The sequence below is a fragment of the Xenopus laevis genome, chromosome 6S (genome assembly GCF_017654675.1).
Source record: "Xenopus laevis strain J_2021 chromosome 6S, Xenopus_laevis_v10.1, whole genome shotgun sequence".
Lineage (NCBI taxonomy): Eukaryota > Metazoa > Chordata > Amphibia > Anura > Pipidae > Xenopus > Xenopus laevis.
In genome coordinates this window covers 77272207-77288423 of record NC_054382.1, presented here as the reverse complement: position 1 = coordinate 77288423, position 16217 = coordinate 77272207, and the positions used below count along the sequence as shown (strand labels likewise).

General features: G+C 39.8%; 1 protein-coding gene across 5 annotated transcripts in view; it reads right to left on the bottom strand.

Annotated features, from left to right (window-relative positions):
• Positions 1 to 16217, bottom strand: part of sycp2l.S (synaptonemal complex protein 2 like S homeolog) — a 54066-nt gene that overhangs the window by 30934 nt on the left and 6915 nt on the right. For all 5 annotated transcript variants that reach the window (XM_041567095.1, XM_041567096.1, XM_041567097.1 and 2 more), the window contains 10 exon segments: positions 15572 to 15657; positions 15380 to 15468; positions 14418 to 14452; positions 12799 to 12941; positions 9487 to 9539; positions 7113 to 7158; positions 6945 to 7037; positions 6808 to 6868; positions 6424 to 6569; positions 4137 to 4212 (listed from right to left, as the gene is read on the bottom strand). In XM_041567095.1, coding sequence (XP_041423029.1) covers positions 4137 to 4212; positions 6424 to 6569; positions 6808 to 6868; positions 6945 to 7037; positions 7113 to 7158; positions 9487 to 9539; positions 12799 to 12941; positions 14418 to 14452; positions 15380 to 15468; positions 15572 to 15657 — 828 coding nt within the window.

The window sequence follows — 16217 nt, the reverse complement described above, 5'->3', positions numbered from 1 at the left end:
TGTCTGTCTGTATCTTGATGGTCTTGCCTGTGAAGAGGGATGTCCAATGAAGGAGAGCTAGACATATGGCTCGGAGTTCCAAGACATTGATCAGGAGTGATGTTTCTGAAGGAAGCCATCTGCCCTGTGCCGTCTGGTCTTGACACACCGGGCCCCTACCCCGGAGACCGGCATCCGTGGTGAGGATGGTCCAGTGTTGGATTGCAAATGACTTGCCCAGGTTGAGGTTGGTTGGTTGCAACCACCGCCTTAGAGACCTCCTGGTCTGGGTGGAGAGGATGATTGGAGAGTCCAGAGATTTTGTCTCTGGATTCCAGTCTCTGGAATGGTGTCTTATCGCAGTGACCATCAAGCCCAGTACCTTCATGCAAGATCTGAGGGAGGTGCATGGGAGATCTGCTTGGGACTGAGTGCGCGCATCAGGCTCTGGACCTTGTCCGAAGGAAGGAAGGTGTGGCAGCGTTGTGTGTCGAAGAGGGTCCCCAGGAAGATCATTCTTTGGCTGGGTGTCAGAGATGACTTCTTGAAGTTGATGATCCAGCTGTGTTGTTGAAGAGTCTGGATCACAAGTGAAATGTCAGAGATTTCTCTGGGCTGATGGAGCCTTGATTTGAAGGTCATCCAGGTAGGGGGTGATTGAAACCCCCTGGGAATGCAGAAGGGCTAGGACTGGGGCCAGGACCTTGGTGAAGACCCGGGGAGCCATTGCCAGACCAAAGGGAAGTGCCACCAACTGGAAATGACTTCCTAGGGTGGCAGAACGAAGGAAGCGATGATTCTGGTGGATGGGGATATGCAGATATGCGTCCTTGATATCGACAGAGGAAAGAGTCTCTCCTGACTCCATTGCTACAATGACTCCATCCGAAAGGAGAAATTTCTGAGGCAACAATTGAGTCTCTTGAGATCCAGAATGGGACGAACCCCTCCGTCCTTCTTTGGGACACAGAAAAGAATGGAATAGAATCCCTGCTTCTCCTCTTCCTTCGGTACTGGTACAATGACTCCCGCCTGTTGGAGGGAGGCAATTGCCTTCCAGAAGGCTGCCTTGCGTAATGGATGGGACGGTGGAGGAGAAGAAAGAAATCTCTCCAAGGGAAGTTGAAGGAACTCGATGGAATAACCCTGCCCTAGAACCTCTTGAACCCAGGCATCTACGAAGGAGTGAGACCAGATCTGCCGAACGGATAGGAGACGCCCACCCACCCTTTCGAGTCCGGTGGTGGCCAAACCTTCAGGACGTGGAGGTCTTATCACTGGAAGGCTTCTGAGACTGTCTTCCAGAGGACCAGGCAGGTCTTTTCCACTTTCCCCTGAAGGAGGGGGTCTTTTCCGTTGGAGGAACCCTTGCTTGTTTGGAGCGAAAGGAGTGTAATAGAGAGAATCGACGATTGGGAGTCTGCTGCTTTGGCTTGTTCTGCGGAAGCAGAGTGCTTTTGCCCCCTGTGGCCTGGCTGATGATCTTACCTAGCTCAGTACCAAAGAGTACCTTCCCTGCAAAAGGAATGGAGACCAATGACTTCTTGGATGTTAGATCTGCAGACCAATGCTTGAGCCAGAGGAAGCGTCTGGCAGCAATGGAAATGGCAGAAGACCTAGCAATCATCTTGGCAGAGTCTGGCAGAGGAGCTGGGAAGCCTCCTTGAGCTGTTCCGCAGGATGCAAAATGGAAGCCTGGTCAGATCCATCTATGATAGCCTGGAAGAGTTGATTCGCCCAGACCTCAGAAGCGCGGCTAACCCAGGCCATAGCAAGAGTTGGTCTGAGGGCTGCACCTGAAGCAAAGAAAATAGATTTGCAGAAGCCCTCCAGCCTTTTGTCGATGGGGTTCTTAAACCCTGCAGCATCAGGAAATGGAATGGTGGTGGACTTGGCTAGTCGAGAGATCGGAGGATCAACTGTGGGGGAGCCACACCAAAGGTCAGTGTCTTCCTTGGAAAATGGATAAAGAAGCGATGGGAAAGATTGATTTTGCGCTCAGGAGAAGCCCATTCATCCTTGACTACAGAAAAAAGTTGGTCATGTGAAGGGAAAATCTTCGAAGTCCTTTTCTGTCTCTTAAAAAGATCTTTGGAAGGATCTGAAGAAACAGGTGCAGAGACGTTCAGAGTCTCAAGAACAGATTCAATCAAACTGTCTATGTCTGAAATGACTCCTAAAATGGATCTTGCTTCAGAATCCCTGTCTGAGATCTGCCCATTCTCTGCAAGTTCCGACTCCTCGTCAGAGTCTGGAAGCAAGGGGGCATCGAATACCTTGCGTTTTCCGGTTACCCCTGAACGGGTGGGAAGCAAGCTGAGTGAGAAATATGTCCAGGGACTCCGGAAGCCGCGCAAGCCCCTGGAGTGAGAAAATGGAGTTAGCCAACCCTCTTGCCCATGAAAGTTCTAGTACTGATACAGTTGAACCTTGAATGTTAGCAGGGACAGGAGCTGCGTGAGCCGAGGGGTGCGAGCATGATGCACAAAGAGACTCAGCGTGACTTGGGGGGAGCCTGGCGCAACAACGGGCTCATGCCAAGAAGAAATCTTGGAGGTGGTAGGAGCCTTGCCAGTTGCCTGCGCAGAGCGCAGCTTGGGGCCCTCCCTGGTGGGGTCAGTCATGGCACCCTGAGTAGAGAAGCTTCTTAAGTAAAAAACGTTTCTCTACGGTTTTTTTTTTTTGTGTTTTTAAAAAAAATTTAAAAAAATAAAAAAAGAAAATGGCTGTAAAATAAGCCCAGGGAGAATGTAAGTATATATGTATACTGGCCTCAGGGAGGTAACATCCTTCCCTAGAGATGCAGCCTGGTAGTGTGACTGGGAAAAAACCCTTCCAAATAAGTCCTTTTCTGCCCAGAAGCGTTAAGCCCTGTAGTGCCTGTGTAGAAAGCAGCTTATTCTGTTCGCAATGGAGAGTCTCTGACTTCACTCCTGAGATAGTCCGAAAAAGAAAAACCCTGAGGCAGACTCCATGTAATGGCTGCTTGGAGTCCGGGAAAAAACGGCGCAAAGAGAAGGAGTAAAGCTGAGCGGCTCAGTGGGATGACGTCACCACAATGGCGCAGAATTTAAAAACTAACCTAGAGAAGCCGGTGAAACTTGTGCGCATCTGAAGTAAAGTGATACAGCAGGGGCGAGAGCTGCGGTCTGCCATGGGAGGACTGCCGCTTGCTCTTCTCCTCCCCCCCGCTTATAGAACTGAGCAGTAGCTCCTGTCTCCAACGTGACTGAGGGCGCAGGGAACAGAGTAAATACTCCTTGTCCCTGAATGCAGCCCTGACACACCCAGGGCTGATCCAGAGTTCCTGGTCGGGGAACCTGAAAGAAAAAGTAAAATAATAAGTTGGTAAAGCGTCCTCCTCCCATGAGGACACTAAAAGAACTGGGGATTGACAGCCTCCCGGAGGGGATGTAGCCTGCTGGGATAGGTGGGCTGGCCTCCTGGGTCCTTTCCTCCCGGAAGGTAAAGTTAACCCACCAGTGCCTGTGTCCCCCTGAGATGAGACTAATGTATTTTTTGAGTTTAAAGTCTGCCAGCAACATTACTCCTATTTTAATTGATAACAGGTTGTAGCTATCTGTATAACAGAGCAGAAAATGACAGGAGTTAAGCATCCACAGTTTCATTGGTTCCCAAATTAGGTCCTACCATGAAGTGCATGGTAACAGCAGCACTGGTAGATCAGTAATGCCAATGGCATACAGATTATTATTAGCACATGACATATACTGTCGATTTTGGCACAGAAAACACATGAAGAAAACCTCTTTGTATGTACAGATAACATGCCTTTCAGCACACATTCAGGGAGAGAAAGGCAATAGGATCAAACATCCTGTGTGCCATTAGCCTAAGAGGATAGGCAATATTAACAGTTGCCTGGTCTGCTGGACATGCATTGTATGTGAGGCCTGGGGATGGGTTTTGGGATCACAACTGGAAACATTTAACCGAGAAGAAAGAAAATTATGTTAATATGGATAAACAGTACATTAGCTGTCCTAGATAGATGCTATAATAGTGGGTTATGAAATTGCATTACGTTTTAAGAGTTTAGTGCATTTCCAGATTAGCTAGGAGACCAAATTGAATATTATGCAGTTTTTAGAATCTCATGTGTTACAGAAGTAACAAAGGGACCCAGTTTTACTTACCAGTATGAGAAGCCAGGCTGTTGCCAATATCAATTAAACCTTCTGTTGAGTCTAATTCCACAGGGTTACTGTGGATCTTAGAGAACAAAAAAATATTAGGTTAGTAGAAAAACCAGTATATATGCCAAAACTTAAATGGTTTCTACAGAGTTAAGGAATTCTAGTACAATCACTTAAAGGTTAAGCGCACCATTAGATAAACGGGGTTATTTACTAAAGTCTGCATTATTCTGGTGGGACTTTTAAAGGGGAAAATACAATTTGTTTGTAGGAAAACATTTTTTCATTAAAGTCTGTTAAAAATCCGATTAAAAAAATACTGCAACTCAGACCTGCAGAGAATATGTAAAAGTCAATGGCAGATGTCCCATTGACAATTAGAAGATTTACTAAGTTGCACTTGGTTTCTGAAAAAATTATAACTATTGGGAGATTTTACGGAAAAAAAATCATAGCTTTCGGACGATTTTAGGGAAAAAATCATAGCTTTCAGGCGCAAAATCTGAAAAAACTATTACTTTTTTTCACAATCTTATTGTGAATTTTAAATTGTTTAGCTTCTCGTTTAACTTGCTAGGTTCCAATTTACCCGTGATTATGTCAGAAACGGTACAGACTTTTTAATCAATTGTATTTAGAAAGTTTCGTATTTCAGTGTGATGAACCTAATATTAAATTTTCATTTTCACAATGATTTCCCTTTAAGGAATTCACATCTATATCTATCTATATCTATCTATATCTATCTATATCTATCTATATCTATATCTATATCTATCTATATATATATATATATGTGTGTGTGTGTTTGTCTTCCCCTCTTCTCTACAGGGGAGCTTGTCACCCCCTTATGGCAGGGATAACAGCTTGGAATGATAGTGGGCCCCGCGTAGGAACACATACCGATGCGCCGGACATCCCATGGAAGGTACACTATAGTGGCTAGCTCAAGCACATAATATATATTTTGTTCGGTCAGCATGATATTTAGGACACGGACTGATTTTCCATATACCCTGCACCACCTAAACTAGTAACTAGCTGGATTCATCCCCCGGAATAGGTACTCTAAAGGTGGCCATAGACACACAGATCCTATCGTACGAATCAAGGATTCGTACGATTTTCGGATCGTGTGTGGCGTGTGCCGACATCTTTCGTCAGACGGAGATCGTTTGGTCAATCAGTCAGGTTTGATTTTGACCCGACCGATCCCGCCGGAGCCCACGGCACATCGTAATCGGATTGTTCGGCCATGTGGCCGAACAATCAGATTACCGCCGATATAGCCATGGCATATCGGGCAAAGATCCGCTCGTTTGCCGATGTGGCCAAACGAGCGGATCTTTGCATCTATGGCCACCTTAAGATGTGGGCGGTGTAGGCAGGGTAGGTGACTTACTGCACCTTGCATTACACTCATGAGTAAAGTCAGGTGGAGATTTTCGCATGGCCAGTGAGTCCCGAGTGACAGTGGTAGCTGAAATGGCTGTTCAGACTGCCCTCCATCGTGAGGGCGGATGGGACAGCCTACCGGCGATAGCTACGGTAGTGTGCTGTTCCTTCCTTTTTTGTACATACACACACACACACACACACACATATATATATATAAAATGCAAAAACGCACACTCAGGGCTTTTGGTGAAAAACAAAAACTTGGCTTTATTACGACGTTTCGGCTCCTAAACTCGAGCCGTCATCAGGAAGTTTAGGAGCCGAAACGTCGTATTAAAGCCAACAAGTTTTTGTTTTTCACCAAAAGCCCTGTGTGTGCTGTTTTGTTTTTTGCGTTAACGATACTTGTTTATAACCAGCACCCAGGCATTATTATACAGTGATCAGTGCACCAGCTCTGGAGGAGGCCGAAACGTCAGACTCGCATGTTTTAATAAAACTTTTTTGACAGTATTTAAGACCTGAGAGTGCGGATCCTTCTCTTGCTTGGTATATATCTATATTTTGATACTGCACCCAGGCGACTCAAACCTTTTATCGAGAGTGCTGGCTACCTCGTGGACTATATATATATATATATATATATATATATATATATATATATATATGGATAGCATTAGAATTTTTTTTCTATAGTAGTAGATATACGCTCCAGTTCCTCCAACAGTATTTGGAGTTTGAAATCTGCAAAAGGATATAAAGTGCTTAGCACCATGTAGCCCGATACTCAAACTCCATTAAATGCAATGTACACAAATCGTTCGTTGCAATCTAACTTGGTATCCCCACTGCTATCAGGAAATTATATATAATCATAACTGAAATGTACCTCATTTATATCTTCAAACACTCTCTTGATGGCGCTCTTGATGTCATGCTTGGGCTCAAAGTAGATCTTTACTTTTGTTACATCATTGGTATTAATAACCTGAGGATCTTTTAGATATATGCCCAACATTTGTTGTCCATCATTTTCTATGGGAACAGGGAAACTATTTAAAAAAAACTATTTACTAAAATAAAATACTAGCAGAAGCATTCAATATGTTATAATATTGAGGTTTGCCAAGAGATGGAAGCTTTGCCTGTTATGAAATACTGGATAGCCCTGAAAACAGATTTACATAAATGATCATTCAATATTATATTCCATTGTAAAACTAAGCTTGAAACATATGACCAAACAAGACATAAGATCAACAATGTTCACTACCTTTCAGGATGTAATTGTTAACAGACTCCTTAAGCAGCCTGACGGAATCCCAAAGAGAACCCTGCGACACAGAAAGCGGAAGTTTGTAACATTTTAGACAGTAAAGGCACATCATCTCCCAGCACTATCAAACTTACCTCCGTGTTATGGATGTAGAAAGACACACATTGACTTCCAGCATTAAAATCGATCCAGAAGTTTTCCATGTTTTCGTCCTGTGGTTTTTTCAGCTATGCATTGCAGCAAAACAGAGTTGGCAGCAATAAACACAACACATTATAAAGCACCTGTTAGTTTTGTCTTACCTCATCCAGATCAGTGAAAACAGTGATGCAAGGAAATGTGTAAACCCTAAAATGAAGAAAGGCACAAATCATTCACGTTCATTTTAATATATATATATATATATATATATATATATATATATATATATATATATATATATATATATATATATATATATATATATATATATATATATATATATATATATATATATATCTCTATATATATATATATCTATATATCAATACAGTTTGATTAAATATACATAGTGGCCTGCTGCTGCTCAACAACTGACATCGCTACTCTTATTCCAAGTGTTGCATTGCACCAGTACAATAATAACTATGTCAGTGTTTAGTCTTGCTTGTCTATTGCATGTAGAATACTATAAGCTAAATGTTGGTGTAGATCACCATAACCAGGAAAACATTAATAAAAGGTTATTCAAGGATAGAATACAAAGATGATGACGATGCTTCTTAACAGTGCACAAGGAATACAATAACACATTATTGGGCAAATTTGCCAGTAATCTTTTGGAAAAGTAATGGTACTTGTAATCAGGGAGGCTGATTTACTCTTCCCAGCACCACAGTGGTAACATACATGTTAGTTATTAATAAACTGGAGGTCCACACATTGCTTAAGAATCTTCTGTGCACAGCCATGGTCTCATGACCTTATCCGCCTTACTTTGTTGTTGTCAGATATTATAAGAGTATACAGTGCTACACTGTAGCTCACCCTAATGGCACTCCCCTTCAACAAGGCCTCTACTGACCTACCAATATTCTGTCTAAGTTGTTTGGTTGACCTTGAGTGTGTCAGCCAATGAGGCCCAGAACAAGTCCAACCTGGTTTTTATCTAAATGCCAGGACAAGCTCCTCCCCCACACTAACACAGAAGGACTACCTCCTGTTAGAACCTATAGGGAGTTCCTGCACTACTTGCAGAACAAGTCCAACCTGGTTTTTATCTACATGCCAGGACAAGCTCCTCGCCCCCACTAACAGAGGGACTACCTCCTGCTAGAACCTATATGGAGTTCCTGCAGTACTCTTGCAGTACTTTGTTAACAAATATAGAAATTATATCAACCATACAAGTAAACTATTAACATAAAATTGTGCCTAAGTTGGATAGGGCAAATAACAAGTAAGCTGTATAAAATACAATACTTTTAGTTTTAACATAGAGGAGGAAGATAGGTCCAATGTCATTCTTGGATCTCTATAAGACTATATAATGCAAGCTTTTCTGATATAAAATAGGATAATTGTTGTCAACAAATTTGTTTTTAGGTCCTGGCAGCTGAGACTATTATCCTCTTAATTTCTCGATCTTCTTTATATTCTAGGTGCACATGCGCAGTTGAGTAAAACAGCTGAACAAGGAAGCAAAAAAGCATTTTTTCATACTACTGCACATGCAAACCATGCAGTGTAGCACTCCTACATAAAGCACTCTAGGTCACTGCAGTTTTCAGTGAACAGCAGCATTTACTCAGGGTATTAGGAAAGAGATTATCAGGGCTGTTTGAAGGCCTTGGTGGGACCTGGACAAGTTTCAGATTGGTGCCCCCAGCACAACACACACCATTCCCAGCCACCACACTTGGTCCCACCATTAATTTAACCTGAGGCTGAGAGTTGCCAGACAGTCAAGGGATCCAGCTTGGCATCTTATTTCCATGCACATCAAGAGGGCCATGTGCTCAGTTCTGCTTTCCCTCAGTAGATTAGCAATCAAGCTGAAATGCAGTTTAATCAGTTATCTATAGAGAGATCTGACTCCGACCCATACAGACATGCAGGCAGTGCCCTACTCTGCAAAGGTTTATTTGTGGGCAGGGAAGAAAAAGAAGGTGAGTAGGTGGTGCAGGGGGCCTCAGGAGGTCAGCATTTTAGCCTTCACCATGAACTTGTGTCCCAACCAGGTGCCTATCATTTGACATCCCCCAGTGATCATTCTTCTTTAGATGTAAAAAAACAATGCCTGATTTGCTAACCATTAAAACATAAAGCCATTACCTGAATTGACAGAACATAAAATGGACGCAAATAAAAATAATGCAAGAAGCACCATGAGAATTTTTTTTTTCTGACAAAAGGAAACGTTAACATTTCCAGAACATCACACAGTTCATAACAGTAAATATATAATCTGTCCAGTGCACCTTGATGTGAAGACACAGTGGTCAATTCATTCAAGGAATTCAGTTTGTTTAAATTGTCATGATCAGTAGTTGTATGGCAAAAATGTATACAAAGAAGCTTTCAGCACCACTAGATATTTCTCCACTTATGAACATACACAGGGGAAAATACAGAAGTGTTACACTGTCCTAGTTATATTTTTTAAAACAATTGTTTAACTTCATTATCCATCCATACCCCTTGTTGCTTTGATGCCTAGAATTCAAGCAATTCAAAAACTTTCTGCAGTCCTGGAAAATGGAAACAAAATAGTGAGTCACTCCAGATGTATGATCGCTCACAGGCTGGAATTTTATGTATTTACAGAAGAGGAGGAAGACATATTATGGAAGCAACTCATTAGCAACAAAAATTCTTTTTTTTGTGTCCTCTGTTTAAATATATTTTATTTGATTTAACATAAACAAGAAAAATCAAAATGACAGCATATATGAAGCAGACTTAAGAGAATGTGCTGCAATAAATACAGTGGCATGACATTTTCAAACATTAATAACATTAATTGTTAAATACAGAAAGATTTAACTAAACCAGTGGCTGTAAAGATAAATAAAAAGAAAAGAAAGAAAGAAAAAGCCCATTGTTCAGGAGAATGAGATTGTACAGTAACCTAATTAGATTTGGATAAACCTTGAAACTTGGTCTTTGGTATTAGAAACACATGACTCAAAATAAGGAGACCATATAAGTTTAAAAGATTCTTTAGAGCTTTTTTAGATTTTGCTTTTAAAGCTTCCTGCCAGCTAAGTTGGTTCATATAAGAAATGGTATCTGACAATGAGGGACACTCTTTATGTAACCAAAAATTTAATAAAGCTTTTTTTGGCAGAAGCCAAAAATAAACTTGTCAGTGTCTTATTTTCATGGGATATAAATTTTGGTTTGGAAGGTAAAGAAAAACCATCACTCTCTAAATTTAATAGAACAAAACACGGAGATAATTGTATCTTAATTTTCAATCTATTATTCAAAAAATGAGTGAATAATTTAACTTTAGGGCAGGACCACAAATTGTGGAAAAGAGAAACATTAGTCTCATTACATTTTGGACAAAACAGGACAGGAAAAAGTATCTTTAGAATTTTTTTTCCCATAACCTAAGTGTACTAGCTTCAAATGTTGTAACCTCCAATGTTCTGCTAAGATTAATTTATTATAATTACTTAGAGACTTCACCAAATCAGAAGGGGATACTCGGCATTGTAAATACTTGGACCATTTTAAAGAAACTTCTAGTAGTGGATTTGGGCCTGAACCATAATCATTCCAAATTTTTAACAAAAATACTTGACTATTTGTACAATGAACATTTCTGTAACTCAAATAACAAACATTTTGTCATCAACATAAAGGGGCCTAATTATCATGCTGTGCAAAAAAGTGGAGCGAAACATCACCGGTAGAGCTGCCCATAGCAACTAATCAGATCTTTGCTTTTGTTTTCTGTTGAAATATAATTTCTGCTTAGTTACTGCGGGACATCAGTGATATTTCTCTCCACTTTCTGCTGGCTAAACGTATTCAAAATATATGGGGACTATTTCTATTTTTACCATAGCCTTTGACTAGCCTACTTGTGTAATCTTTACTAGCTTCCTAGCTTTATAGTTCATTCCTTTCTTGATGGTGCTGGTGTCATGATTAATGGGGCCATAATCACAATGACATATCTTTTAATAAAAATAATAAATCAAAGGGTAATACATTGCTTATACTCATTAATACACCAGAAGATAGGCTGGGCTGGCAGCAAACATGTTCTGCCATACACTTCTGGGGCCAATGTACTGAACTATTTTTATTTTACAAATAAACTGTGTTAAAGTGGACCTGTCACCCAGACACAAAAATCTGTACAATATAAGTCCTTTTCAAATTAAACATGAAATCCAATTTTTATTTTGTATTAAAGCATTCATAGCTGTTGTAAGCTCATTTAAAAATCTCAACTGTCAATCAAATATTGTCTGCCCCTCCTCTATGCCATGGGCATAGAGGCGGGGCAGACAATTACTTTCACTTTCCATTCAGCACTTTCTTGATGTCACTGCTCTCCACATATTCCCCCGTTCTCTTTACCATTTAATTGTGTAGCCAGGGCATGGGGATGGACATCGAGTCCCCCATTCTGGTGCACAAACAAGATTCTGAGATGATGTAAGGCTTTCCTTAAAAACTTTGTCCACAAAATGGCTGCTGCCTGCTTGCTATAAATATGAATTCCCAGACTGATGGAAACAAGATTCAAATAATGTATACTGTGTAATTAAATTTTATTTTCCTTGACTAATGTGATAAAATATTATTTGGAATATTTTTTTTGGGTGACAGCTCCCCTTTAACTACATTGTAATGCAGTCCAGCAATACAGAATATATTGTTGCTTAAAAAATACATGTTAATAAAAATAAAGGTAAAATTACTCAGTTCATTTACATTTATTGCATATGCTATTGGAAGAGAAATAAGGATCTAACCCCATTGATTCAGAGGGCCAATGTAAATTAGAAAAGTAATATGTTGCATAATTTGAGCCCTTTTAGACACTAACTATCAGACCAAGTACTGACTGCCCCCTCCTCTAACCAAGCCTGACACCTGGGCAAGGAACAAACCATTTGAGGAATAGGATAAGGAGCAGGAGATCAGTAGAGTAACCTTTGCATTTTAAAGGTCCCTGCTATAGCAATCTGATTGGCACATTACTTGATCAATAACCTAGAGAACCAGATTGATGACAGTGAGGGAGCCATAAATCAATGGTTTTTAAATGTCTCAAAATGTCATACTCAGATTACAAAAGAAAACACATGCAGAATCTATGTAATTAATGGAGGAGTCTTCTCCTTGGCCATCAAAGGTACTCATAAGGGAACAAAAGAAAGTGCTAACTCCATACACAGGCTTCTGAAAAGCAGAGATGAAATGTACCGGTATTAAGTTAGTATAAGGCTTAATTTTGAATAAAGCCTTATATTCTAAAAAGATGCATAATAGAGAGCTCATTTATAAATGTAGTAGCGGGGGCCTACGAAGGAGCATCTATTGCAACCAAACAATGCACCAATATGGATACAAATTATCATCTGTTATGGTAAAGTGTGCAAATTGCTGCACATGTTTTTCTAAATGTATTTGTGTGTGAATGGCTTCAGCATATGTCCTCAATAAAATTGTTAGCATCCGACTTATAGCTATTGATGCAACCTGCTATGGTTTTGCTGTACTGCTGGACTAGGCTGATGGTAATTCCAAGGTTCTCCAGTGTGCACAACTGTTCTCAACTCATACGAGCAGGCTCGAAATGCGCATTTGTGCTTACTTCAAGTTACAATGTAATCTCTGAAATTGTATCAATAGACACTTTTTGTGTCCATGTTATCTCTTTGCACTTGCGTTTTTAAATGAAACCTATGACCTTGGCTACTGGCTATTCCTGAACTCAGCATATGATTTATTTGCACATTGCAGCAATGGTCATGCACATACCGTTTCAAATTCTTTATCCTTAATTTCTTTAAAGGCGTCAGCAAGAAAATTATCCTCAAACCATTGATGAACAAAGCTGTCCCTAAACTTCTTTCCCATCATCCGGCACAGTGCTTCTGAAATGGCTACCTGGATATCATAGTCTTAAAGATAAATGAATGTAAGCAATTAAAATATCATGTTAACAGTTCTTCTCCTGCCAAAAAATCAAGTTGGTAGTTAAAATCTGCTAGTGTGTAAATTGCCAGCAACACATAATTTGGCGTAGCTGGTTTAGTTTTTTGGGGCAGGCTATGATCAACAAGCAGGATGCTCATCCTGCAGCAGAAAGCGTTGTATCATTTATATCATAGTATCATTTTCATGAGTCTCCAGTCAGCCACCTCTATGGTACTATCAAGACTATGCGCCATTGTCAAACATCGCATCCAACAGCTTTTGTAAGGGTACAATTCACTATTGTAGGGCTGTGTCTGTTTATAATAAGAACTGTACATATTTAAGTATGAAGTGAAATATGGAGGTGGTAGTATTATGCTGTTTTCAGTTGCAAAATCTTGTGAATGAAATGGTGAAAATACAATTAAATACAATGCAAAATAACTTCTCTGTTTAAAGAAACTTGGGAGAAAGTTAATCTTAGAGCAGGACAATTATACCAAATATTAGGCAAAGTAACACAGGAGTGACTCAAGAACATCTTCTCTTAACTTGTTTTATTATATAGAACACAATTTCTATCATTTCATAAAATGATAGAACTTTTACAAAACATTATATATATATTTTTTTTTATGAGCTAGTTCCTAAGCTGACATAATTGGCAGCAGCCCAGAGCAATGTGCTGTAAATCAGGAGAAAAGATGGAGTACTACTGAACAGGCATCTGTAGCAAGAAAGGGGTCAAAAGTCAGTAGGGGCTTGGACTGGTAAAGATTTCCAAAACTTTAAGTTGTACTGTTGCATGTAGCCAGTGGCGTAACAAGATATTACTGGGACCCACAGCAAATTATTTTTCAGGCCCCCAAATTGTTTAGAGGTTGACTTGTTTTACCAAAATGTATTGAAACTGTATATGAATTAGGGCCTCATGGGGCCCCTATACCTCCTGGGCCCCCTGCAGCCGCATGGTCTGCTTCCTCTATAGTTACGCCCCTGCATGTAGCCTTCCAGCAAGTTCCAATATACATTTTTAAAGGTACCAGTATGGGCCATACTGATAAAGGCAAACTGAGGCAACATATTCTACTGGTTTCTATCAAAATAGAGCAAAACACAAATCCCAAGAAGCACAAACACTGCAGCCATTCAGCTAAAATCCTGTGGTTTGTTGTGTCAAACAGATTACACAATGTCAGGCAAAGGAGCAGGCCCTGAAAAGCTGTATTTTCTATTTGACACAAACTACAAGGGCTCCTGTACTGAATGGCTTGTGTGTGAGAGCTTTGATTTGCATTATACTATAGACTAAAGGGGTGTTGATCCCCCTGAAAACTGTGCTTCCATCAAATAGATCCATTTTGCCTTAATGAATATGAAAGATAAACAGAACTAAAATCTTTAAAAAAAAACAAACAAACAAAAAAACCTTTGTAAGAGTAAATGAGAAAGAAAATCACCTCCAGCTTCTTGAATTGTTCTTGCTAAATCTTTCCTGAAAAAAAAAAAAAAAATTCTGATAAAATCATTAATATAGGATCAATATGTTAGTCTGTATGCTTCCTATTCTATAAAAGAAAGAAGGTTTACATTAGCTACCAAGCTTGCCTGTGACCAGTTCCCACACGTAAAAACCTATGACATTTCTGTCTTTTATACATAAACATTGCTGCACATTTATCACCAAGTGTGTCCTGGCACATGTACCTCACCAAAGGTGTCTAATGTACCCTTCTTAAAAAAAAAAAAAAAATCACTGCTGAGATTGCAAGTCATGTAGCAAATGTGGCCACTAGAAGTCATCCTATGAAAGCTCCTGTATGATAGACTCAACGGGGGTTATTTATCAAAATCCGAATTCATCTCATTATTTTCTGAAATATACTCTGACCAAATCGACACAGGTTATTTCCCATTATTTATCAATACATTTTCCGGAAAAAATTCCAGTTCGGGAAAAAAAAATTGAAAAAAAGTGAAAATCATCCAAAAATTCAAATTTTTTGGATTTTCTGCCCAAACACCACAAAATATTTGGATTTTTGCACGAAACCCAATGCAGATCAAGACATCTCCCATTAACTCATGTACAACCTCGGCAGGTCTGAGATGCCGGATTTTTGGATTCAGATTTTTTCCCATCCTCGGGGTATAATAAATCACAAAAAAATTGGATTTTTCACGTTTTTTACATTCGGACTTTAATAACCAACATATCAATAAGGTATTTAATATCTTAGATGAGAGATTTCACTTGTTTCTTGTGAAAATTTTGCAGAAATATGTGCAAGCAAGGAAATACACACTAAAGCATCTGCATTCAATATCCACACTACCCACAGCAACACAATGGCATGTGAATGTGCAGTATACAGTACAAAGCTATAATGGAGTGTCTTTTGCAGATTTAGCAGACACTTACGTGAGCTCACACAAGTCTTCAGAGCAGTGCAGTTTCTTCTTGTCTTCCCGTGAGATGGAATCTAAAATGCAGTTTATAGTCCTCAGAGCCTTTTCCAAGATTCCAGAGTTTGGTGCCCAACAGAAATATGGAATTAAATGTTTTAAAAGTGGGAAATTACTTGCTTCGAACAGAATACAAATATTATTTTACCTCCAAACGGAGATGGCAAGCAACCCATTTCTCAGTGACAAGATGCCCAAGTCTGATTAAAAAACTATCCAGCAGCTGCCTTTTACCTAGAAAAGAAAATTAGAGATGTAGCAGAAATTAATAGCAAGTAAACACTGCACAAGCATGACTACATTTATCAGGTTTTTAAAAAAATTGTGGCAACTAATCATCCTGTGTCATTGCCCTTATAATAATGTACACGAAGAGGTGCCTTGCAGTCTATACCCACACATGTAAGCACAGTATTTTATCATTATCATGCTGCATTTCTTTGCATTGCAAATTTAAAGGAATTGTTCAGTGTAAAAATAAAAACTGGGTAAATAGACAGGCTGTGCAAAATAAAAATATTTCTAATATAGTTAGTTAGCCAAAAATGTAATGTATAAAGGCTGGAGTGATTTGATGTACAGTATAACATGTCAGTCAGGACACTACTTCCTGCTTTTCAGCTCTCTTGGTTTACACTGACTGGTTACCCTGGATACCAGGCAGTAACCAATTAGAGACTTGAGGGGGTGCCACATGGGTCATATCTGTTGCTTTTATAACTCAGAGTTATAGAGCTGAAAAGCAGGAAGTTGGATTCTGGCTGTTTTATTAGACATCTGTTCACTCCAGCCTA